Source organism: Eulemur rufifrons, chromosome 1 (genome assembly GCF_041146395.1).
Source record: "Eulemur rufifrons isolate Redbay chromosome 1, OSU_ERuf_1, whole genome shotgun sequence".
In the NCBI taxonomy this organism is placed as follows: domain Eukaryota; kingdom Metazoa; phylum Chordata; class Mammalia; order Primates; family Lemuridae; genus Eulemur; species Eulemur rufifrons.
In genome coordinates, this window is record NC_090983.1 from 48,924,693 (window position 1) to 48,950,911 (window position 26,219).

The following is a 26,219-nucleotide window of genomic DNA, read 5'->3' on the forward strand; positions in this document are numbered from 1 at the left end:
TTTATCTATTAATATCCCAAATGGTATTTTAACGTTAAAAAGGATATGTATTTTATTTAATACTTGCCAGCTCTACTAGGCAGTTGGTGTAGCACTTTGCACCTTAGTACATGTACATATTTTATGTTTGTGTATGCTTATAGACCCTAAACTGGAAAGCAGAATATTTCCAATCTTGCATTATTTGATTTGTTGAGATTACCATAAGTATACATGATGTGATATTTATACCACTAATGTATTAATATTTCTCATCATGTCTTAACATATTTTATGTCATTTAAAAAATATTTTTCCTACTGAATTACTACTCAAAGATAAATAGCATGGTCTGCAAATGAACTAATTTTTACACATAGGCCATCTCACGTAGCTGCTTTTTCATGGTAATTTTTACTTCCATTTACATTCAGTGCAGCTGATGGATTTGTATTAATCTGGGGTTTTTCTGTGTTTTGATTTTAGAACCGAGCAATATTTTGGGAGTCCAAGTGACATGGCTTCTACTGCAGAACACATCAGAGACAGGATGAAGCTAGTTAGTCTCAAAAGGCAGCAGCTGAGACATCCTGAAATGGTGACCGCAGAGAGCTAATAGCTACCAGCTTCCCACAGCTCTGCAGTTCGTAACCCCGCATGTCGTCGGCATACTACAGCATTAGCCACAACACTTTAATATGCATCTCACAGCCAGGATAAGCCTCATTTCTTTTCATGACACACTGCTCTCTACATATTAACACGTTGCAACTACCAAGACATAATTATGTAACATGCTTTGAGACCACAGACTCCCAAATATCTTAAAAGAAGGAACTATAAACATTGCACTGAAAACTTACATTAAAGCTTTACCTGACCTGTCAGTTTGTAGACGAACAACTGGTAATAAGCTTTGAATGGTGCTAATAAGAGTTTAGAAATTCTCTATATAAAAAAATGGTTGCCCTTCCTCCCCAGGTGATGCGATAAATTTAGACTGTAGTTAAACTTAGTAGAAATGGTGTCCTCCACATTTTACTTTGTAATTTTTCTTCAAAATTGATTGTTTTTATTGTGTCAATATGGAGAGAACCCTTCAGATCTTTGATATATCATATTCATTAAAAGACATTTTGCTATTTGTATTGATAATGTATTAAAAGTTGTCTGTGCTTAATAAAAGGCTTCTTTAAACATCTTATTTAATTTGGTAGTTATATCCTATTTCCAAACATGAGTGCCTTATTTAAAAGGGCATTCTTAGGATTGTGAGGATGGTTTAATATTTGTTTTTTCATGGTGGTTGCATGTATTTTAGCCAGGAAATTCATATGTAAGCATGTGTATATAATAAATAAGCATGTTTTATTAAGAAAAATAATTGTGAAGAACAATTTAGATCTTTACGAACTTATGAATAATGGAATACTATTTCTAATTTTTCTCTTCAACTTGAAAAATATTATCAGAATTATTAACTACCCTGAAGATACTTTGTCTTTGGGGGAGGAGGGCTGAGGAAGAAGGCATACATAATTACTTCAGTGTAATCCTTTATATCAGAGTAATCTTTCTGGAGCTAAAATAGTAATTGTTAATAAAATTTAATTTCTCATGATAGACTAGAGGTAAAATAAATTCTGAAGTAGTCCAACAACAAAAACTGTATGACTCCTTTAGAAATAAAATTTATCATAAAATATTAGTGCTTTTAAGTTTATATTAAGTTTAAGTGATAAAATGCATATAATTTAATTTTTGTGTATTTTTATTTCAGAAAAATTTTTTAAAAGATTAAAACTAATTTTTTAGGCTTGTGATCAATACAAAATTATGCAAAGAATTGTATGCTGTATTATTCTTTTTCATGGTCTACAAACGTGCTCATGTATCCTCCAATGCAAAAAAAAAACAAAAAAAAACCTCCCTCTGAGCCTGCTGGTTTCTCCAGCCTTCTTTACTGCCAGACTTCTTGGAGAAACCCACATCTGTGCCCCTACATCCGCATCACTCACTGGTCAGCACCCTGCAATCTGGTTTTACACAGCACTGTAATGACACTGTTCTCTTGAAAGTCAGCAGTGGGCTCCCCGCTACTCAACTGAATGGTTCTTCCTCCGTCTGCATCCCTTTCCCTTTTCTCTGCAACCTCTCCACCATTGAGCAGCCTTTCCTAGACAGTGCCTCCTCCCTTGAAGATGCCACCCTCTGCCATAACTGTGAGTACGGTCGCATAACTCGTATTTAAAATGTTTCTACTAAACATCTGCTCTCTCAGATTCTGTCCTCAGAATGCTCTGGTTCTTCTGTAGGCATCTCATCCTTAGAGTTCCTATGTCTTGCATTACATATCTGATCCAAAATTCTAGATCTGTACTTTTTTTAACTTCTACTTGACATTTCAACCTAGATGAAGGATTTATCATATTTATCACCTTTATCCTCCTGGAACAATTTTGGTGAATGGTGCAGCCTTTTTATCTAGTCAAACATGCCAGAAAATCCGGGCAAAGTTCAACTGCTCCCTCTCGTCTTATGCTGCCACTGCTTCCTAGAGCATCCAGGAAGTGCTTTCTATACTTGATAATCCTCTCAGTCCTTTAGGGCTTTACTCCTATGAGTGTGAACTTTTGTGATTCTTCATTTCAGTCTTCATGATGGTGCTAGCCACATTCTACACTTGGTTATGTCTGTAGCTACTCTGTTATAAGCCTTTTTGAGGGAAGGAATCTTGTCCTACTTCTCCCGTTCCCAGTCTTTTGCTCATGCCTAATAGATGCTTGGTTCTCCAAAGTGTGAATGGTCTATTGTAGACATTAGTAATAATCTCTCTTATATTGCAATCTGAAGTGTGTTTTAAACTGACTTAAGAGTGAATCTACTCATAAGGAAGTCATTTGGTATTTTAGATAGTTAGATGCTGACTACTTTAGATATTTAGTTCTTATGCTCAATATCTGTTTCTTCTTCTGAATTTCAGAGATGTTAGAATGTTTTTATTAAGACTTTGCTAGAAAGGAACTGATTTGTTAGTAATTCTGCCATCAACCTATGGACTTATAATTGCCAAATGAGTTAATTTGCATATACCTTAAGCTTTCCTGCCTACAAAAAATAAGGCAGGATCCATAAATGTTATTTGTGTAATAATTTGAGTGTTTGCTGCTATATGTGTATCTGTACATACACATAGTTATGAATGAAAATCAACAATACCCTAATGTGACATTTTTTCATAGGGTGATAGTTCACTATGTGAAAAAGTGACTACAGTCTGTTTGAAATCACAAGCCATTTCTATGTCATAAATTAACATTGGCCTGCAAATGTAACTGGGAAAGAGCCACTCGTTTCTAATTGATATATGCCACAATCTTCCACATTACTTTAGCCTATCTCAGGGAATTATCGAAGTGTTAGTTGGGCTAGTTTTGTTTTGTTTTTATTTTTTCAGTTTGAAGGATTTATTTTTTCCTTTCCCCTTCTTATCATGTTTTTGCACCTGTAAAAAGTCAATGTATAATGCAGTTTTGGCATCTGTTCTTCACACTTCTAACCCAGCAAAGTTATAGTGCAAAGATAATAACTTCATTTTAAATCAGATTGGCTTTGTTCCCGGTCCTCATTGTTGGTGACCCTAGTCTGCTAGGGTGACTCATTGGTGATATTGATGAAACTGTTCAGCTTGCCAGCTGGGATATTGATGGCAGGTCTAGGATTCATTGCAAGATAGAAGATTGGATGCTTCACTCACTTTATAGGGATTTAAATTGGTTATTGCTCCCAAGTGTTACCTAGTCTTAATGTGTTTGTTGTTTTATTACCTCATGAGTTGATATAGGGTATAATAGTTTATTATCATTACATTATTAGTGTCATCCTCCTTATTATGAACATGACAATTAAGTTACTTTACTGATAATGCTGAGTAAATCATACTCTCATCTTAACCCATTGGAACCAATGGTGTGATTGTGAGTTTAGCTGCATTTATCTCACTGGGCAGTCTACAATTGGAGAAAGAATTCAGAGTACTGTATTGTAAGTTACTTGCTGGTAGAGATTGCATATTAACGTGTACCTCTCACATCCTACCGAAAATATGCAGGACCATAGTAAAATACTATGGCTACTAAAACTAACATACAAAGGCTGCTAACATCCTCCACATCTTGGGCCTATAGAGACAAGCAGAAACAAACACCAGTTAATATTCTTTCATCAGTGATAAGACTTGTGTGATTAGGATATCTTTGCTTAGGCCCCCCCAAAGGAAAAATTCTCTAGGATTAAAAAGATTGGCTGAAACATCACTGCACAGTTAACCTAATTAGTAAAGTTACCAGTGTTAACTTTCAGTCCTAAAAATAAGAACCTTCAGTTGAGAGTGGAACATACTGTGCAGGTATGCAGGCCAACACATACCCTAGTGAGGCAAAATGGAGTAGATGCTTTACCATTGGACATTATTTGACTTTAGTGTATGCTACAGAAAAGTCTAGGTTTAGCTAAGAAGCTTAAATAATGGCAAGAATTATAGAGGAAAGATCATAAAAGCTAAAATAAGAACTGTAGTGAATATAATGGAAAGAGTTTGGAGTTTGAATACTTGGCTTCAGAATCTGGCTTTGCCATTTACTGTGACCTTGGTTTAAAAAAAAACAATGAATTTTTCTGGGACTGTAGAATGGAGAAATCAAATAATTTCAAGAATGAAATATGTAAAAAAGTGTTGAAAACCAAAATGTTATATAAAATGGGAGAAATCATTGCTTAATTATCTTTTTAGAATAGCAAATAGACTATTCTTTAATCTTGCTCTTGTCTCCGATGACAAGCATGGGATGGTGGGGGAAATGGCACATGGCTTATATTCATGCCCACAACTCCATCTCCCCTTCCCCCTTCATCCCCAATTCACTGGTGAATGAGGAAAATATACATTCAGAATTATATACAGAAAATGCTAAGAGTGGAGTTGGTGAGTTCATCAGTAAATAACAAGGCTTTGAAATCTGACAAATCAGCTGTGTTTATCGGAAGATGATAAACCAGCAAGATGGAAGACAAGTGATGAGTATCACCTGTTTTGAGTTGACAGGGCATGATACAACTCCATAGTAAACACAAGTAAAAGAAAATCATACTTGGAGTGAGTATGAGTCAGCACCAACCTACAGAACAATAAGAGCATAAATCTGTTAAGATATTTATAAAGTATCCCCTTAATGAGGTTAAAAAAAAAAAAAAAAAAACACCATGACTTGATACCACTGTTAGTGCTGGTTATGGTTACAGAAGAGCAATCTCTTCTCGGTATACCGCAAGCAGTGAGGATAAACAGAAAATGACTGGTCCTGCAATAGAGGTATAGAGCTAAGGATGCTCGTGAGATAGCGTGAGTATAGGGGAGCCTTTAAGACTGAAGAAGCTTTGTGGGTATGATGCTGAATATGACTCAACAATACTGCAATATTTTAAAGTAAACTTGAAAGCTGGAGAATAAAACTAGTCCTTGTACTTCAAGAAAAAGCAGAACCTCTGCTAGAACATGAAGAACTTAGAGGTCAAAAGAAAGCCAGAACTATGACTAAATATTTTGAAAGCAATGAGTAAATTTTTCATCAAGATTATATTTGTTAGAGAACTCTTTATGAAGCTATATATATAATTCCTATATGTCATTATTTAGGAATTCTTAACAAATAACTAAAAAATGGTTAACTGCTAGATGCCAGGAGCAGTGTTGTTAGAGATTCAAGTCAGGCATGTGGAAGACTGTTTCTGACAGGGGCTGAAATCCCTAACAACACTGAAGCCAGTTCCTAGTGAATTTCAAGGAGGCGCCTTAGGAGTCTGTGCGAGTTGAATGCCATGTCTTCAGAGTGCCCAAATGCATCTCTCCTTGGAGGGAGGTGGGAGATGATTGAGACACCCTCCCCCTCAGAACACAGTGGCCCATTCACTGTATGTAATCAAGCCTCACATCTTTTCTATTATAGTTACCCTGAATCTTCTTTTAGTTTAAAAGTTGAAGTAAATACAATTTCTATGCTCGATATTTCTCTTAGGAATGTTTCTTCGTCTTAGCTCATATGTGTCTTCAAAGCCAATAAATTTGCTCAGAATATGTCATCAAAATTTATGTATTGTATTTTTTAAAGGTGTGAGAGGGTTGAAATACCACTTTGGCAATTATGAACCAGAGTAGATTTAAGAACTGATTGCTCACCTCACGCTTAGGAATATTCTTTCATAAGCCCTTAAGAGAAACTTACGTTTCTAAATTGACATTTATCAGAAGAATTTGATGATCATAGTGTGATGAAGTCAATAATGAAATTCTCAGCAGCATTATTTTGGAAATGTTGCACCCAATAATGTTTCCAACAATTTATTATAAAAATGTTCAAACATACAAAAAAGTTGAAATAGCATACTCATCACCTAAATACTAGTTAGCATTAACTGTGCTTGCTTTGTCACATATCTATCCAGCAATTCATCAATCTAGATCATTTTTTATGTATTTTCAATTGCAGACAGCTGTGCACTTCCTACTAAATACTTCATATATATCATTAGCTAGAATTCAATGTTGGCTTATATTTTTCTTTTGATAGAAAATTTGCATACAGTAAAATGCATAAAACTCAAGCGTACATTCATTTAGTTGTAGCAAATTGCAAACAGTTATATATCATATATGAATATATGATATATAACAATTATATATCATAATATAAAACATTACCACCACCCTAGAAAGTTCCTACGTGGCCTTTTCCAATCAATCTCTGTCCCCATCTAACCCTCAAAGGCAAACACTTTTCTGTTTTCTACCATATGTTAGATCTGTTCTAGAACTTTGGATAACTAGACTCACACAACATGTACTCTTTTTCTACAAGGCTTCTTCACCACCATAACATTCTGGAGATTTATCCATGTAGTTGGGTGTATTCGAAGTTCATTTTTTTATTGCTGAGTACTATTTCATTGTATGACAGTATTACAGTTTGTTTATCCACTTTCCTATTGATGGCTACTTGGGCTGTTTCCAGGATTGGCAGTTACAAATAAAGCTGCTGTGATCATTCCTGCATAAGTCTTTGAGAACACAGATTTTCATTTCTCTTGGGTAAATACCTAGTATTAGAATTGCAGTGTCATAGGGGAGTTTTAAAAAAACTGCCATACCTTTTTGCAATGCGGTTGTACTGTGCCCTGGATTTTATATTTTGTATGTGTAGAAATATGTAAACTATTTTTATGATCCATATCGAAGTATTAGAAGAAGTGGGTTTGGGGTAAAAATGGCATTGTTTATGGTTGTGGATGGCACTTGGTGTTATTTGAGGAAAGCGAAGATCTGTCTGCCCAAAACAGCTCTTCGAGGGGTTACTATGCCTGAAATTCTAGCATTAGTTTCACTCCTTGAAAAGTTAAAGACCAAGCATGGTGATATATTAGCTAGAAGAGACAGCACTGGTTTGTTTATGTTACTGACTTTTGCCATGCATTTTCAGCAGGTAAAATAAGACTGATGATTTGTAGAAAAGACTATTTTGTGATGGAAGTGCAGGGGGTAGCAAAAACCATATACTACTGGTCAGTCCCAGGCACAGCAACACGACAGAGAGCCACCTGGACAGGGAAGTCCCCCAAATGGTGGTCAAGAAAGCAGCAAGAGGGGTGGGAAGAATTCTACCTCACAGTTTTGCATAGGGGCTAGCTATGCTTTTGCAGGACATTTTAGCCTTTAAAAATCACATTTTCTTTTTCTTTTTAATTTTTTTTTTTAAATGAATCCCATGACAGATTATAAAAATCACATTTTCAATGTTATCTTTTTATTCAGTACCATCCAGCTATGGTTCTTTTACACTTCTGGTGGCTTTCTTACCTACTCTTTTTGCCTTTCCCTCCTGTTGTATTACGTAGAGCATTCACCTGTATTAGTCTATAAAATTATAATCATGTGATTGTGTCTAATGCTCATGTTCAAAGATATTTATGTATGATTTATCCAATCTTTCCCATTAGATTTTTAAGGGCTGGGAAATTTGGCTTCTACTGTAAATCCTTATAATGTTCCACACATTGTAAATATGCAATAAAAATGTTAAAAACTATAATGGCAGCAGATTTTGATATGTATTTCTTTGATAAGTTGTCACTTTGGACAATAAGTGTGATTTCTGTTAATAAAGATTGCTCATAAAATCTAGGGAAGATTAAGTCATACTGGTCTCTATAACATAATCTGATGAATTCTGATCTTTGAATCTGTTCAAATTATTTTTGTAAAACTTTAAATTTTTTCTAACATTATCTAAAATCTTTGATTAAAACAAAAATATGACTTCCTTATTCTGAAATCATCTGGAATCATGGAAGACAGAGGCTTCTCCTTCCCTCTCCAATGGCCCCAAACCTATTATACCTTCCCACAGTCTTGGCACAGCAATTCAGTCCTTTGTCTAGGCCGTGTTGTCATAAATGGTTAGGTTCCTACCATACTAGGTCATGTTAAATTTCCGTTGTTCCTACCAAGAAGTCCATTTTTAGGATGGAAAAAGTGACTGTATATTTGAGGATGAAGAAAGCATATTAGAACAAAATTAGCTTTATTTAAAATAACAAAATTATCATATTATGCTATAAAAGCAATTCCAGAATGGATACTAGGAATCTTGGATTGCCAAAGTTTGGAAATTGGCAAACCTTATACCTTGCTTGTCCAGTGAAGTTAAGTACATCTGAGTGACAGATCAACATACAAGCAAAATATTTATACAAAAAATAATGTACATTTGTTATTAATAGATATTTTTTATTTTACAAGTTAGAGTATTCACCCCATCTGTAAGTTTTACATTAGAAACTTGATGTATCCACAAACCTGTTCCAAACCCCTAAAGATAAGTGATCTTACCAATGTCTATGCTTGGTCAAAATGAAGATCAGGAGAAAATGTAAATGAGTAGCAACTCTTGACATTCCTGACTTTCTAATCTATTTTATTCTTATATTTAGAACATTCTCAGAATAGGACTATCAGCTCTGCTAATTGTCTACATACACCCACAAACAGTTACACCCATGGGGAAGTCCTATATTGATGGCAGAACCATGCTTTCCTAATATGTTAGAACTGGAAACACATTTTCCCATAAAAAATAATGATTAAAATGTAATTAGTCGTCTTCTTCAACTACATTATAGATTAAGCAAGCTACTATAGGATAACCTAGAAATCTAGCTAGCATTAATATTACTGTATGTTGCAAGTTGTTAACTCATCTACCAATAGATTTTTAGAACATATCCCATTCATTAGTGGGAAGCTGCTTTTGTTCTAAGAAAATGTTTAGAGCTCATAGACCATAAAGATATCTGCAGTACTTAGGACATGAATGTAGGTGAATGTTCAAAGGAGGACCATAGTTACATTATAAACATGTAGTTAGAACTAGAACATGTGTTCTAGACCAGTGATTATCAAACTTGAATATGCCTATAAGTTAACTGGAGATCTTATTAAGATGTAGATTCTGATTCAATAAGTCTGGGGTTTTGCATTTTTCAGCAAGTTTCCAGGTGTTGCTGATGCTGCCAGTCTTCAGACCACACTTTTGAGTGCAAAGTTCCTAGAATATCTTTTACAAAAAACTTCAGTGTATGAACTTTTCAGAGACATTGATCACCTTGCAAATGATCTAATTTCTCTAATTAGAATATAGAGATGCAATTTTGGCAATTACATACTTCTAGAGACCTCAGAAGTCAAATGTATTTATGATATTACCAGTTTCTGGAAGATAAGCACATCCCATCTATGGTAAATTTTAGCAAATTCAACACAGTTAAGCTTGAACTGCCATTTTCTATTGTCTCATGACTGAGTGATGGTTGTGGTCAACTAGAGAGAACTAATTCCTTTAAGCCTTATTCTTTGAAATCCTGTTTAAATTTAAGAGCAATGTGTAGTTACTGTTTTTAAAAATTACTCTAGTAAAAAGAGAAAAATACAAAAAGTAAAAATTGCCCATAACTCATCAATGCAATATCAAATATTAAATACAATTAATATTTGATATATTCCCTTTGCATTATATTTTACCGAATAAGATTATAATATTCAAATTTATGTCCTGCTTTTTACAGTCAATACATTATAAAATTTTTCCTTTATTAAATTTTTTTCCAGTGCAAGTCAATGGCTGTGTGATGTTCAATGATAAGTAGATACCATAATTTATTGCACTATTAAAAGTAAAATATTTAGTTTCATTCTTTCTTTTTCTCTTTCTTAAGAGTATTATAAGTTATGCTGCAGTGAACATCCTTGTTCTTAGCTTTTTGAATGCATCACTCCTTGGGATTGATTCCTGAAAGTGGAAATGTTGTATTGGAATATATCCATATTTTAAGGCTTTTAATAGATATGGCCAAATTGCTTTCCAGAAGGTTAGGTAAATTTATCAACAGCTGGAGTGTCCATCAACATCTGGAGTGCCCATCTCGTGGCACTCTTTCCAGCATACAGTGGTATCTTTTTAAAAGTCTTTGCAACTCTTAGACAAAACCAGTTTATTTTACATTTCTTAACTTCCAGTGAGGCTGAAAAAATTTTAATGATTTATTATTATCCATTGTGTTTCCTTTTTGGTGACTTATCTGTTACTATTTTTATACACTTCTCCTTTGGAGTCTTAACATTTTTTCTTTGTTGGAAGAAGTTTTTTTTATATAATAAGGATAATCATCATATTTTTAGCAAGTATTTTTCCCAGTTTGTTATTTATTCTATTTTTATGAAGTTCGGTGATGTTAGCATGCTCATTTTTATGATGAAATCTATTAACCAACCTTTGTGGTTTTTTACATGCCTTAATGCCTAGAAAATCCTTCCTCAGCTTACATTTTGTTCCTCTTGTGCAGTTTAAATTTTTTTACTTTTAACTCTTACATCCAGAAGCAATTTTGGTGCCTTGTGTGAGGAGATGATATAATATGATAGATTTTTCCAAATATCAAATGTTCTCAACATCACTTACTGAATAATCCCTCCCTCCCATTGATTTCCAATACTCCCTCGAAGATATATTGAGTTCTTAAGTCTTCTGGGCCTTCTGGGCTAGCCATTCTGTTCTGTTGGTCAGTGTGTCTATTCTTTTGCCAGTATCACACTGGTTTTAGTACTGCTTTAAAAATAAAACAAAAAATCAAAAGTGCTTTTTAGTGGCATTGCATACAAACAGTTCTTTCCTACTGAAAGTATTTTTTTGGTGGCACAAGTAAAGAAAAACTCCATGGATAAGTGTAGGTGCCAACAGATTTATGTGAGTAAAGAAAAAAGGTTAGAGGTGTTTAAGACAAAAGAAGAAGGAGAGGGAAGAAGCAGTAGATGGAGAGTGGAGAGAGAGAACAAACCTGTGCAGGATGCAGAGAGGAAAATGTACAAGAGGACAAAACAGTGGGGAAAACAATGCAAAAATGGAAGGGAAAGAGAAAACGGAGAAACAAGGGAAGATTTGCAGGAAGAAAATAATAACGATTGTAGTATTACACTCACTGAGTATACTTACAAACTTACAAAGTATATTTATAGTAGTATATTTTCATATAAAATGCAAAACACATCAACCAGACCTGACCCACGAGATCAGCAAAGACATACAAAACCAGAATGATGTATCAACATTAATGACAGAACAAATGGACTGACACAGAAGCCCAGGTCCTCGCATTAATGTATCACTGCAGATTTTCTGTTGTGGTCAGGTTGATGGTCAGAAGAATTCGCAGGTGTAGGATTTACCTGGATATTCCTGAAATTAGTAATACATGTTTATTTTTTTTAGTTTGATAAATTTGTTTATGATTTGTCTATACCTATGCAAAATCAGATTTGCTTTAAACAGTGTGACACAAAGCAGAACACAGGCTTTGGGGTTACATGATTTAGAGACAGTGGTTAAGAATTCTCTTTTTAGGCCAGAGACAGTGGCTCACGCCTGTAATCCTAGCACTCTGCGTGGCCGAGGTGGGAGGATCACCTGAGACTAGGAGTTCAAGACCAGCCTGAGCAAGAGCGAGACCCCCATTTCTACAAAAAATGGAAAAATTAGCCAGGTGTGGTGGTGTGTGCCTGTAGTCCCAGCTACTCTGGAGGCTGAGGCAGGAGCATTGCTTGAGCCCAGGAATTTGAGGTTGTAGTGAACTACGATGACACCACTGTGCTCTACCTGGGTGACAGAGTGAGACTATGTCTCCAAAAAATAAAAATAAAAAAGAATCTTGTTTTTGGCATCAGGTTGACCTGCATTAAGCCATATTAACCTTGTGATTTGGATAAGTTATTTAATGTATCTAGGTCAATTTCCTCAGTAAAATGAGATTAATATAGAAAACACCTGTGTTTCTCTGGTAATTAAATGACATAGTTTGTAAAATCTTCAGCAGGTTCTGTAAGCTTACTAGACAGCAAGCTCCCTGAGGGCAGCGACCCAGGGTGTCTTCTTCCCTGGTTTTCTGGGGGCTTAAATCAATGCCTGACATCAGAAGTAGCTCAATAAGTATTTTTTGACAAAGAAAATGAATATTTGCATGGCATTTAAAATGCCGTCAAATTTTTGCTGCATTTTGTTTTTAGCCAGTTTGACCCTTTCAGGGGACTCTTCCTTAAGGGACACAAGTGTGATGGTAAAAAAAGAGGGAGTGGACCAGACTTGCGAGTTTGCTTTTTGAGGGCCTGGTCCCCTAATGTAGAAACTCTCGGCCGGGCGCGGTGGCTCACGCCTGTAATCCTAGCACTCTGGGAGGCCGAGGTGGGCGGATCGTTTGAGCTCAGGAGTTCGAGACCAGCCTGAGCAAGAGCGAGACCCCGTCTCTACTAAAAATAGAAAGAAATTATATGGACAGCTAAAAATATATATAGAAAAAATTAGCCGGGCATGGTGGCGCATGCCTGTAGTCCCAGCTACTCGGAAGGCTGAGACAGGAGGATCGCTTGAGCCCAGGAGTTTGAGGTTGCTGTGAGCTAGGCTAACGCCACGGCACTCACTCTAGCCAGGGCAACAAAGCCAGACTCTGTCTCAAAAAAAAAAAAAAAAAAAAAAAAAAAAAAACTCTCTTTCTTCTTGTCAAGAAGCCCCTTTAAATGCAACTTCATCTGGAAGGGGCCAGACTTTAAGTCGGCATCCACCAACACGTCAGGTCACATGACGGCCCCTCAGTGGGGTCTGGTTAAGGACCAGGGCAGGGCAGGAGCGGTGGGACTGAGGGCAGGGGCCACAGCAGGTGGTGCGTGCCCTGGCAGAGGGGACAGGAGAGGGCCATGAGAGGGCACAAGAACAGACCTCCTCCACCACACAATTCTCCATGAACTGGTGCTGTTTCGTTCTGCAAAATTTGCAAATCCAAATGTAGTTACGAGATGGAATTCTGTGGAGACATTCTAAATATAATACACAATATTCATGATCCTGGCGGGGACATTCCAAACCAAAGAGCTTCCTTTCAGTTCCTTGATCTCAAGGTTTAGTTTTTGAAGAAAAGAGTTTGAGTTCATCCTGAAGTTTGACTGAAATGTGACTCTGTCTCAGCCATTGTACTTCCCAGCCCTCCAGACAACCGTGAAGAAAAAATTAAGACAACTGTCCACATATTAATAGTTCTATAACCCAGATGTCCTCAAGCCTATGGAAGGAAGGGGGTGCATGGTACAGTCATACCTCAGATTTCCTGTTATCTTTATTATTTGTCCATATAGCCCGGTACCTGTTTCACTTGGCCAGTTGGGTCTGCTCAGCCAAATCCACCTGCAACCTTTGAATGACTGATAACAGCCAAAGGGCCCTCACATCCTGTCCATGTACCCACCAACTAAGGTAGCAAAAGTGATTTTAAAGGTGGAAAGAAGGACTATGACACAAACCGAAAGCTGTTTTATTATAATTGCTCATTTACATCCGTGTATAAAACTGTTCTTATGATGCTCACCTCAATGTGGGAAATTCTTTAAGAATGTTCTTCTTGTTTGACATTTTAGCTTGGAACGTTTCCTAAATGTCATTATAATGCCTTCTTGTCACAATGCTTCACGTGTGCATTTTGTCTTCTCCAATGGCAGGGCCACTGAAAACAGAGAAGGAGTTTGTGTTTCTTCTTGTTATCTCTTAAGGGTGTTGGTGTCGTATTCTGACTCAGAGGGCTTCTTGTGTGGATTAGCTAAGTGACAGGTATTTATGGACATCTGTACAATTTTTGATCTCACATTAAGAGGGTAGAACTTCTCCCTGTGAGACTGGAGCAAGAGAATGAGAAGGAGGTGGCCAGGGTCTCAACTCATCAATTCATGAACTTGGACAAGCCCCTTAACGTCTCGCCTCGGCTTCCCAACTCAGATGACAGAGGTAACAGTCTAGGATACAAGCCTAGAGTACAAAGTCGTTGAGAAACCCAACTAGATTAAGTGGCTATGTGCTTTACGAGTCTAAAAGGATTTGTGGAGGACTGAGTTGATAAAAGGAGCCAGGCCTTGTGCACAGTGGCCGCTCAGCAAGGAGCCAGGCCTTGTGCACAGTGGCCACTCAGCAAACATTCGTGGCGAGGCCACTGGCTCTCTCTGCTAGTAGGAGCTCAAAGCAGGGATTTGCCAGAAGCGGAATGTAACTCTCCGTAACATAGACTGACTTTGCTTTTGAAGTCCTTCCTTTATGAGAGTGGAATTTGTGATAGGAAACTGGCTTGCTTGGGTGGTGTGGGTTGGGTGGGGTGGGGTGCCGATGACCTGCTATGTTTGTTTCCATTTTTGATTCCCAGGTTTCTGTGAGTTTCTCTCATCTTGTTTCCTGTTTTTCCTAAAAGCCTGAATATACGAATATCTTTTTTCCTGCAGGTGTTACTAACTTCTTTATCCTTCCGAACAGTCTCAGCAATCATTTGCCTTTCATGTGGGTTCTGTGACCCGGGTGAGTGATGCATTAATAAAAACAAAGATTCCCATGCAGGGGACATCTCCGTGAACACTGGCGTGGGCCATTCCTACCTGGAATGAGGATACGATTTCAAAACCATACAGTAAAATTTTTAAAACTCAATTAAATTTTTAAAAATAATTTACAGTAGAATTTATTAAAACATGTCTTTTTCATTAAACTGATGCCAATAAACTGTCAGTGGATCATGAAACATTACCTCTGTACAACTGAGAAAGCCCATTATAACATTACTTCAAACAGCCATATGTATGTCTGCAGACCCATATATATATATTAATTTTTTTAATTATGTTTTGGTGTTTCTTAATAAAATCTCATATTTTAAAAACTTTTCTCTTTTTAACTCTTTACATACTTCCTGCTTAGAATCCATGGATAATAACCATGCCATGTAGGGTATCTGATTTTATGTTCTTGGATTTCATAATAGATTATTATTCCTTCCTTGCCAAAAATTCTAACTGCTTGGAGAAGTGGCAGTTCACCCTCAGTGTCACTGCTGGCTTCCCAAGCAGCTGGAATGACTGCTGCTTCAAGGCCTCCCTGGGGATCTCTCTGCAGTGGAAAATTCTCAGCCTCAACTGGAGTTTAGCAATAGTAAGGAAAAACAAAGGAAATGCAATTTTCCGAAATCAAGTTGACTAAGACCCCTCCTATCTTTTCATACACTTGCGCTGCCTTCTGGAAGCCAACTCTCAGGACACGTCACTACGTGAAGAGGAACTGTGTCAGAGAGAGAACCTGCTACGTTGGAACCTGAGTACACAGCTCAGGGCAGGTGGGAAATCATGTGGCTTGAAGTTTTAAAAATAAGCTTTGCACATGAAAGCTTTTCAGTGATTTTTAAAAATGTTTTTCTGGTTTGACGTACTGTAAACATCTTTCCCATTCAGAAAGCAGTTTGCCCAAATCAACAATCGCCATATGTTTACTGTTCATTTTAACTTTACAAATATATAGGACAGTTTTCTAGATCATGCATTGCTCTAGAGATTTTTCAAGAAAAATGTACAAAATAATTTAACAAGTATTGATAGCACCTCACACATTATTTTTGATAAACCATTGCTTAAAACTATAATAAATACAGCCATCATAGCTCTTTTGACCAAGTATTCTTTAAATTTGCCCAAGTTTTGTTCTGTTTTCCTTGCACATATACAAGGGAAATTTGCTTGTTTATAATTATTCTACCAGATCTTATGAAGAAGCTAAGGAGTTATGTCACTAAACATGTTTAATTGTAAGAGAAATCTTTGCAAGTCAATATGCAGAATAAAACTGTCACAAGGAGGCATGATATTTCAAACATGTCTTTCTCCTTAAGTAAAACTTAAGTGTCCATGAGGAAACATCCCAAAGCAGCACTGTGTTGGCATTTGTGGATCGGGTGCTATGGAATTTGTCCTGCCTCCTGCTTTCACTCCTGACTCCCAGTCTCTTCTTCACAAAGAGTTTCTTTAACAATGTTAAGTCCAACGATGCCCTTCCTTGGGTGAAAACCCTGCAGTAGTTTCCCATCTCTCTCCATATGAAATCTAAAGTCCTTACCTAGGTTTACCAGTTGGGTGATGACATAATTTTTTATCCAAACAGAACTCTTGGAAATGAAAAGGACCTTAGGAGCAATTACACCAGGGCAACAGGTGCAACCCAGGGTTGGCCCAAGCAAACCAGCACTTGGAGGCGCCTACCTAGAAGGCCCTACATGACCTAGCCACCCCTCCCTCAATGATCTCTTGTTCTATCACCGTCACCTTCTCTCCGTCCTCAGCTCCAGCCACACCTGGATGCTTTCAAATATAACAAGCATGCCTCAGTGGCCTGGAATGTTCTTCCCCAAGATATCTGCAGCTCTTGCTCTTTTCACTTCATCCAGGTCTCTACTCAAATCTCACCTATTAGGGAGACTTTTTCCGACTCCCTCCTAAAATAGTATCCCCCTTCACCTGTTCACTCTCTCCGTCTTACCTTAGCTGATTTTTCCTCATAATACTTATTACGTCCTGACATATTATATACATGCCTTTTTGTTTATTTTCTAGTTGGTCATGTCTCCCCCACCAGAAGACAAGCTTCTTCCATGGATGAGCCTTGGTTTGTGCATAGCCGTTTGCCCAGCATCTAGAACAGTGCCTGGCACTTAGTAGGTATTTAATCATACTTGGTGAATGAACAAATGGGAACATGCATGGAAGAATAAATTGCTGTGTAGAATTATGGGAAGTTTTAAGGGGAAAGAGCAACTTGGATTTACTTTTGGATGGTAATTAAGTGAGAACACTTGTGGTTTAAGAAATAAGTGAGATGTACCGGGAAGAGTATTACGTGATATAAAGACAGAGTTGGGGAAAATTTTGGCTAATGTGAATAGAAAAGAAAGGTACAATATTCTAGAAATGATGTCTCACTGAAATATTCTTACATCTGATTACAGTAAAATAACTTACCCTAGTAATGCATATTTTTACTTTCTAATATGTTTATTTAATCCATTGAAGTTGCCTATCATGTGTTTTGATTCAACATAATTTTAAAAATTCATTTCAAATTTCCAGTCAGCTACTAGATTTAGAAAATCCTTTAATAGGAATGGCTGTCATCTTAAAAATAAGAACATATAACTGGCAGAGCATCATCTATGTTCTAGGGATTATCGTGTTTTTGAGTTTTATCTCCTTTAATCCTCCCAACAAACCTGTATGGTGTAGGCATTCCCATTATCCCTAATTTACAATGAGGAAACTACAGCATGGGGGTAAGGCAGTCTCATTTCAGAGCCCGGGTTCCTAGCCCACCACCTTTGCCATACTGTGTGGTTAGTTTGTTTTTATTATGATTGTTGTTATAGTTACTGTCAGTTTATTATTATTGTTAATTTCTATATTCCAATAGCAATGCTTTGATAGACTTCCCTGATTTCTCTGGCAAATTCTAAATGTACCTTCTGCTGAACCATTATTTCATAAACAAGGAAATCAAGATGGAAATCAAAAGATTCTTTGAACTAAATGACAAAGGAGACACGAGTTATCAAAATCTGTGGGACACAGCTAAAGCAGGCCTGAGAGGAAAATTTATTTCCATAAATGCCTACATCTAAAAGACAGAAAGATCACAAATAGACAATCTAATGAATCGTCTCTAAGAACGGGAAAAGGATGAACAGACCGACCCCAAACCCAGCAGAAGAAGTGAAATTATTAAGATCAAATCAGATCTAAATGTAACTTTTTCTGATTCAATCTACTTAAACCACTACCAGTTGTTTTTCTCTTAGCTTTTATCACAGTGTGTCTTTATCTTGGTTATTTATTTCATTGTTTATGGTCTATCGGTTCTCACTGAAATGTCAGCTTCTAAAGGACAGGAACCTCTGTTTTGCTCACTGGTGTATTCCTAATGCATAAGTGCCTGGTATGGAGAAATGCTCAATGACTATTGGCTGCATGAATAAATAATGAATGAATTATATTAATGAATGGTATCTTTTTTCTGCATGACTCATGTAATTCAGTCAACTAATATTTATAAGCACCAATTCTGTGCCTAGTTCTGTGCCATCGTTCATATGTAGAATTAATACTTACTAAATTCCAGGTCCTCTTCTGAGCACTTTATGTAAAGCAACTCTTAATCTCAACAGTAACTCTATGACATGATCTGCAGAGATCCAAAAAATGTTAGGACATGGCCCCTTTCTATAAGGAGCTTCAAATATGGTTGAAAAATAACACTAGTGGAAGTGAAATAATTATAAAATAATATGTTTATAATACAAGCATATAAGTATTAAATTTTGAGTTATAATTAAATTTTGAGGGAAGAAGAACACAGGTAGATAATTCAAATTTTATAAGGAGTTGATATGTCATGTTGGCCTTAAGTGACAGGAGGAATTTGGGTAGATGAAGGGAAGAAGGGGATAATATTCCTGGATAGAACAACTGAATTAAGGTGTAGAATAAGAATAACCTTTGGGGTCTGGGAATAATGGTATGTATGATTGGGCCGGTAGGGAGAAACCAGCCGTAGATAAGTTTGAAACCCAGGCAGAAAAATTTAGACCAGAGGTGGCTGGAATCAATGAGTCACTGTGTGTGAATATGTGTGCATGTAAGTGTGTATCATTTGTAAAATCAGGAAAATAAGTCTTTCCAGCCTTATTATATAGATCAAATGGGATAAAGAGAGCAAAGCACTTATGCCAGTCCCTGGCACATATTAAGCAGCCACTAAATGGTAGCTATCATTACTACTGCTAATGATAATAACAGAGAAAGTTTGCCTTGAATTTTTAATCTAGGTAAATAGACTCATTCTGGGCTATTTATATCAGGTGTATCTAATTTGTCTTTACGAAGTCTTTAAAAAGTTTAACCAGCAATACTATTGATTAAGACAAACATCAGGAACCCATAGAAAAATGAGCAGACCCCACATATATTCAGCAAAGAACATGTGTTGTTTTAATGGCATCACCATGGACAGAGCTAGAAAATAACCACATGAAAGCGTTTTCAGACTGCTACCTATATTTCATTAAAAATGTGCTATTTCCAACTCTCCAGAATTTACTTATAGGTTTACGATCCCCCATGAAGTATATTTCACGAAAACTCAGTTGTTATAAAAATAGGCATTTCCCAGAGGGATAAACAGAGGAGGCATAATAACCTCTGCAAGATCCTCTATAAACTTCAAAGGTATGAGAATGCCCGTAAGGTTTTTGTTTTGTTTTGTTTTGTTTTAGGTTTTCTTGGTGATAAGGGAGGCAGAGTATAAATAAACTGTAACTCAAAAAGCTTTTAGTTAACTTTAACATTTAAAAACTCCATCTTAGTGTGCCGATTTCCTTTATACTATTCAAACTGTTTATGAGAGTTAATGATGCAGTTTATAATTAAATATTATTACAGATGAAGAAAAGTAGGCCAAGGTTCTAAATAAGCTAGATGTTGTTGGAGAGGTCTGAGCCACGGGACTTCTATAGAGGGAAGGACTAAAGAGTGTAGGAGGGAAAAAATGGGAACAGAAAACAAGGGAAGAGGAGAAAAAAATATTAGTCTTTTGAAGATTTTAAATCCAAGAGTTTGAATTAAAGAAAAATTTGTTAGACCCCACTTAAATTCATGTATGCCGTTTGCATTTGCTCGTGGCCATTGCAGAGAACATTTCCTTTCTGCAACACCCTGGACCCGTTCCATCTCATTAACAGAAAGAAAGGTCATCTACACACACAAAAAGGCACACCTTTGTTGCTGAATAGCTGGATTAATCTTTTAACAAAGTCTTAAATATTTTTAATTCCCTTTACCCTTAAACCTCGTAATTAACCGGACTTTCAGCCATGTGCTGTCTCCTCTTCATCTCCCTCTCCTTTCCCCTCTGTCTGGGCCTGCAATGCCAGACATTCCTTGCTGCCCTCCTCATCCCTTACACAATCATCCATCTTAAGTGGGGCTTTGTGGACAGACCCACTCTTTACTTGGCCTGTGGTCTTTACAGCCCACTGCCAAAATGTCCCTTCCCCTCAAGAGCCTTTATGCAACTTGTGACACACACTGAGTTTCGAGCAATAGGATTAACTCAGGGTGAAAGTGTATTAAGTATTTTGAGTGCGTCACTGTTTGCTGTTCTAGTTAACAAAGTACACAATGACTTGAGCAATGCTCTTTGGGCATTTTAGGTTAGAGTGTGGCTATTTGTGGCACAGGTATCAACTCTTGCTTTTTCTTAAGGACAATTAATTAAAAATCTGGTTTCGATCAGTGTGCTTTAGTTTGTTTGGACCAACTAGTTGCTCAAGGGGAAGGAGCCTGCCTTCCACATTCTAAATCAGGTTGGCTCTCTGCAAGCTCTCCAGCCCTGCCATAAAATAAAACCATTTACGCTATTTTCTATATCATGGCATGCCTTGGCATCTGCCCCCTTCATGGCGTCAGGTGAAGTCTGGCATGGTTTCCATCTCACTGGAGCAGCAGGCACATGCTGAGGGCAGAGGACCTGGGTCATGGCTAAACAATTGCAGAGCAGCCATGACGTGCTCTTGGAAACAAAAATAATTGTTAAACACTGAAGAATATATAAAAGCACTTTTCCCCCTTTGAATCAAGAATGTTATTGTGAACCTTAGCAAAACAAAGCAATGGTGCTGCTAAGTCTTCTGAACGTTGGCCCTGAACCTGCACGTGGGTTTAAATTGAGCTAAGCAGTTACAGAGCAAGTAGACTCTTTAAAACTCTGTTTATTGCTGTACTCTCCATTCCGGCTTTGTCCCAGAGATTTCCGATGGTTCCAGGAGCTTTGGAGTTAGTATCTCTGATGTGTTTGCATCTGACCTCTGACCTAAACGTCAGTGTTATTTTCAGCTGTTTTTCGACAGGGAATCCAACAGCTGCTGTTTAATACCACAGACAACTTGCAACACGGGCTGAGTTTCCAGCAATAGGATTAATCTGCTGTTTGGGGGCTCTGATCTGAAGCTGGCTGTAATCTTCCTGCACAGGGTGTGGGAGTGGGGAATACAACCAAGCCTGAAGAGTTATACTATTTTTTTTAATTGGGACAAAATATACACAATGTTAGCCTTTAATCAAACAAAAGACATTTTCTTGCTATAATTAAAAGGTAACAGCAAAGTGTTTTGCTTTCTGATGGTTATAACTGAATTTGTAAATGCTGTTCAGTGGAGTAGAATAGTCACAAAGAAATTCTGAAATGATAGTATCTATTGATAAATGCTGGTTGAAATATTTTAAAAATGTTTCTAAGAAATCTGAGGCTCTGAGAAAATGTGGCTTTTCCATATAAACTTTATTTGGCAAAGGGCAATACGTTTTTAGAAAAGCAGATTAATCTAAAAATGTATTTCAAGCAATTTTATGACTTAACCCCAAAAAACAAATACCAGAACTTTTTTTTTTTAAGTACATTTTTTGGTGGTTTTCTTTGCATGAGAGAAACTTCGAAAATCTTGAAAAGATTGATATTCAGGTCAATGATTTGCTGGTTTCAAAGTCCCTGGTTACAAGTGTGTAGTTTTAATGGCAAAACTCGTTTGGGTTGTCAGGATGTAATTTTTTTTTTTTTTCCATTTGCTATCAAACATCAGCTGATAGGGAAAGAGCTCAAAGCTGTCCTCCACATTTAAGATAATGGCAAAAATAACAGGCGCTTAGCGTTACCATACTAGGGGTGTGGTGATTCTCTCTCGTTCCACTCCTCTCTCTCTCCTGATAAACTCAATGGGGTTGTCTATTTTTAACCTCCTGTTCTTTCCTTTTGGCAGAGTAATCATTGCGAGCTGAGCTCCTTCCCTGAATGAAGCCAAGTAACCCCAGTGGTTGCCTTCTGAAATGACCAGCAGACACACAACCGCACAGAGGCTGCCCAAAGTATAAACTCTGCTTCTCAGGTACCATGTCCAGCCCAGGAAGTCCTGGTGCAGAGTTTTCTACGACAACAGTCAGTTCAGTAGCTGTGCAGGCTGGGGACTCCAAAATCATTATAGCTGTCATAAAGGTAAGGTAACAACTTTCTTTTTTCTGTGTGGCTGTGGGCTTCTTGCTGTGTGTTGATAACCCTAAAGAACATTCCACGCAATCGGCAGGACACGGCATATAGAAGATAACGCAGCAAGCCCTTTTATTGCTTTCTTAAATCTGCAACTAAGAGAAACCTCTACGAAGTTTCAGCTGGTTATCTGAGTTTCCCTTTCCTTTTAGTCAGCCAGAAAGCATCTAGCTTGATTTAAACATGAAAACCCCACCACATACTTTCAATTTGCTCTTTAGAAGCAAGGTGTGAGTGATTAGAGTTCGTGATTGCAGGCTGAAGAGCCTTGCGGAGCTGTGCAATACTTGTGATTTTTGAGAGTGGATATGATGGAGATGGGAGGAGGCAGGTCCTGCAAATGGGGGTGGCCCTGTTTTGAGCACAGTGGGGCTCAGGAAGCACCTAGAAAGAGGCTCCCATATGTGCCCTCGGCAACTCTGGTTTTGACATGCTAAAGACACTACTGAATCCTTATCACACTGTTGGGGAAGTGAAGACCCTGCCAGGGAAGGTGCAAAGGGCTTGGGTCAAATTTGCTTTTAACGGCAGGAAGTAGAAGCCACTTGGGGCTTAAGATTACTGTATGTTTTATGTCAAGCAATTTGCCCATTTGCAAAGATGACCAGGCATCTTTAGGGGGAAGAAGACATCCATGATTTTATTCTCTGTAGAAACGCCCTGAAAAAATCTCCGAAGCATTAGGCTTGTGCTTTAGACAATTTACCACCTAAAGAATGCAGTGCTTAATGAAGGGAAACCTGGCAAACAAGCAGCCGGTTACTTTCAGGACCCCACCAGACTTGATTGAATGGCTTTTCTGGCCTTTTGCTAGAGCATGGACAACAAGGCCTGTTTAATTTAAGTTAATTGCTGTGAATTTTACTGTTATGTGAAAATTCGTAACAGGAAAACAGAATTTTACATTGAGCGCAACGATTCGCTGTAGGACAGAATGCAAAGTGTTCCTACCAAGGATGATTTCCCAGTGTTGTTCAGACTTGTTGCCACAGAAACAGAATGTCTGCTGACTCCGTCATCGCCTCCTCTTTTCAAAGTCAGTGAGTGGAGATGGAAGGAAGCTGAAGCAGAAGTAGCAAGAACTGATCATTTGCACGTGATTTAATGATGCTTTGAGTAACTGCAAATTTCAGCAGCGAGGCAAAAGAGGCTAACTCACTATTTTTAAAAAAGTTAACTTTTCTTGTCCTCAAATATGAAACATTCTTAGAGCAGGATGAGGAACAATATAGGGAATAAAATATAAGAGAAGCAGAAGTAGATTGAATGCAAAAAAAAAAAAAAGAGAAACCTCTAAAATTACACTGGAAACTCTCATTTTAACTGCATTGTGTTTCTAAGAATGTTCCCCCACTGCCCCTCCCAGATTCACTTCCCTTACTGCCATTTCCAAATAAAATACACCACCCCAAGGTATTCAAAGTAGAAAGTCCATCTCCATGGAATAGAAGTGCCTGTGTCTGATCTATAGTGACTTCTTCCAAACTATCTCAGGGCACTAATTATATTCTATAATAGAAACACATTTTTCTCATTTCTCTTTAGTAATTCACATATCCACATGCACGTGCCTGTTAGTGGTTTCTTTTGCTTAATCAGTTGTTGCTTCTTAGAAAAGCAATTCCTCAGGAAATGCAATGATGGATTATGTCTTAGAGCAGTGAAAATCCTGAGTGTGGAAAACACGTTAATAGCATTCAAATGGCAGTTGTCACAGGCATCTAATTTTATTAATATTTTCCTACATGCTTTATTGAATACTCAACAACGGTTGGAAAATGTTATGTTTTTAGCTCTGAAAAAAGATAAAAATTAATTGCTTCATCTGATACTTATTCTTTCTGCTTGAACCAGCAAGGCCAATCTAAAGACACTAATCAGCATAAATTGCATTTATTAATACAAAAACTTTCCCAAATGAACTTTGTGTCCTATTTGCCCAAATGGAATTTCATTATTTTATGGAGCTCAGTTTTGCAAATGAGAATGGGTACAATTGTGTGAATTACTCTGTAATTTTGTAATATTCAATAATACATAATTCATTGTACATGTTCCTCACTTGGGAATTTTTAATTCAAATCCAATATGCGCAGGGAATAATTCATCCTAGGAATAATAAGCAAGACAGGGCATGGATTTATATTAGATCTGTTATGCTTCAATTTAAGTAAGGTCCATCTCTATGGAAAGAATAAAGTGTTTATAATATAACTGGAAATTTAAAATATATATAAAAAAAGGAGAAGGGTGAAGAGGAAGGGACAAGAGGAACTAAAAGTGCATTTTATTTCATTTTTATTTTTAGTGTGGCAAATGGGTACAACTTCAATTGGCTGAATCACAGCCCAATCTTCTAGAAATTGGTAGCAGTCAAGATGAAACCAAAAAACTTCTTCACGATCATGAACTTCTTTTGGCCAAGCTCAAGGTAAGATATTAAGATGTGAAGCAGAAACAAAATTAAAAAGAGATAAAAAGCTATTTCTTACACTTCTTGATTCCTCTGGTGTCACTGGCCTATGGCCATCTTAACATGGTGCCAGACAGATAATGGAAAAACACTACAGTTATATATGAGCAAACATTAGCATCAGAGAGAAGTAATGAGATTTTTTTCATCTTTCCCTAATGTGATAGAAAATATGGAGTGATAATATTTTCACTGTGGAGAAATAAGTAAGTCTTTTCCAGGCTGCCTCAGTGAAAAAAAAAAAAAAAAATCTGTCATTTTTCCATTTCATGAAAGAGACTGTGAAGTCACAACAACAGATCCAAACTTTCCATCACTAATGATACCTGCCGGTAAAAGTAAGTTAGAGGATTTTTTCCCTGTTGAACTATTGAAAATATCTAATTTTGAGCTTTGTATTAAGAGCTCTTGAAACCAAATAATACTCTTAGTAAAAAAGCTGGATGTATTATTCCATATATGTTGTGGTTATTTAGTTAAGAATCTAAAAATAACCCCGGTTTGAATTGCCAGGTAAGGGCCAGGGAAGGTCAGGGCCAACTACATAATTTGTGGGGCCCAGGGCAAAATGAAAATGTGGGGCCCTTGTTCAAAAAACAGGAAAAAGCTTTTTTTTTTTTTTTTTTTTTTGACTCATCATGGTGTTTTTAATTCGCTATTTAATGTCTGGCTCCTTCGGGCACAGGGATATATGTGTGGGGTGAGCACAGACTCTCACAGGTGCCCAGCCTTGCGCAGGACTCAGTGCACCGGGCGTGGGCCTGACCCACCCCACCCATTGCAGGTGGCAACCGTCACTGAGCCACTGAGTGGGGCGGAGGAGCAGATAGGACAGCAGAATCTACACCCTGGGGGCAGGACCACACGTGCGATGAGGCTCCAATCCCCCAGCACTTTCTTCATTGTCATAGTTGGACACAAAATTACAAAACACAAATTCAAAGATAAAATTATTAAGAATTTCAAGACAGGGACAGGTAGAGCATTAGACCCTAGGTGGCATTCCCTTCTGAAAATGGAGCCCTGGGATGCAGCCAACCCTGTTGATAACAACCCTCTTAGGGAAATGAACGTCTTCACTAAGATCAAAGAGGTTTGGTGAGCATTCAGAGGCCTGCAATGACTAGGACGTTCTGCATTTTTAATACGTCAATACTACTGGCTTCTTTGAACATCTA

The 26,219-nt window shown here is 37.3% G+C and overlaps 2 protein-coding genes across 2 annotated transcripts in view; both read left to right on the forward strand.

The window, feature by feature from the left end:
• SESTD1 (SEC14 and spectrin domain containing 1) overlaps positions 1-1,069 on the forward strand; it is a 98,047-nt gene extending 96,978 nt beyond the window's left edge. Inside the window, exon 18 of the mRNA XM_069470226.1 lies at positions 466-1,069. Within this exon, the coding sequence (XP_069326327.1) occupies positions 466-595 (130 nt within the window). The 3' untranslated portion in view covers positions 596-1,069. The remainder of the gene's footprint in view (positions 1-465) is intronic.
• Positions 1,070-22,415: 21,346 nt separating this feature from the next.
• Positions 22,416-26,219, forward strand: part of CCDC141 (coiled-coil domain containing 141) — a 158,943-nt gene continuing 155,139 nt past the window's right edge. The window contains exons 1-2 of the mRNA XM_069470241.1: positions 22,416-22,517; positions 24,877-24,999. Of these exons, the coding sequence (XP_069326342.1) occupies positions 22,416-22,517; positions 24,877-24,999 (225 nt within the window). The remainder of the gene's footprint in view (positions 22,518-24,876; positions 25,000-26,219) is intronic.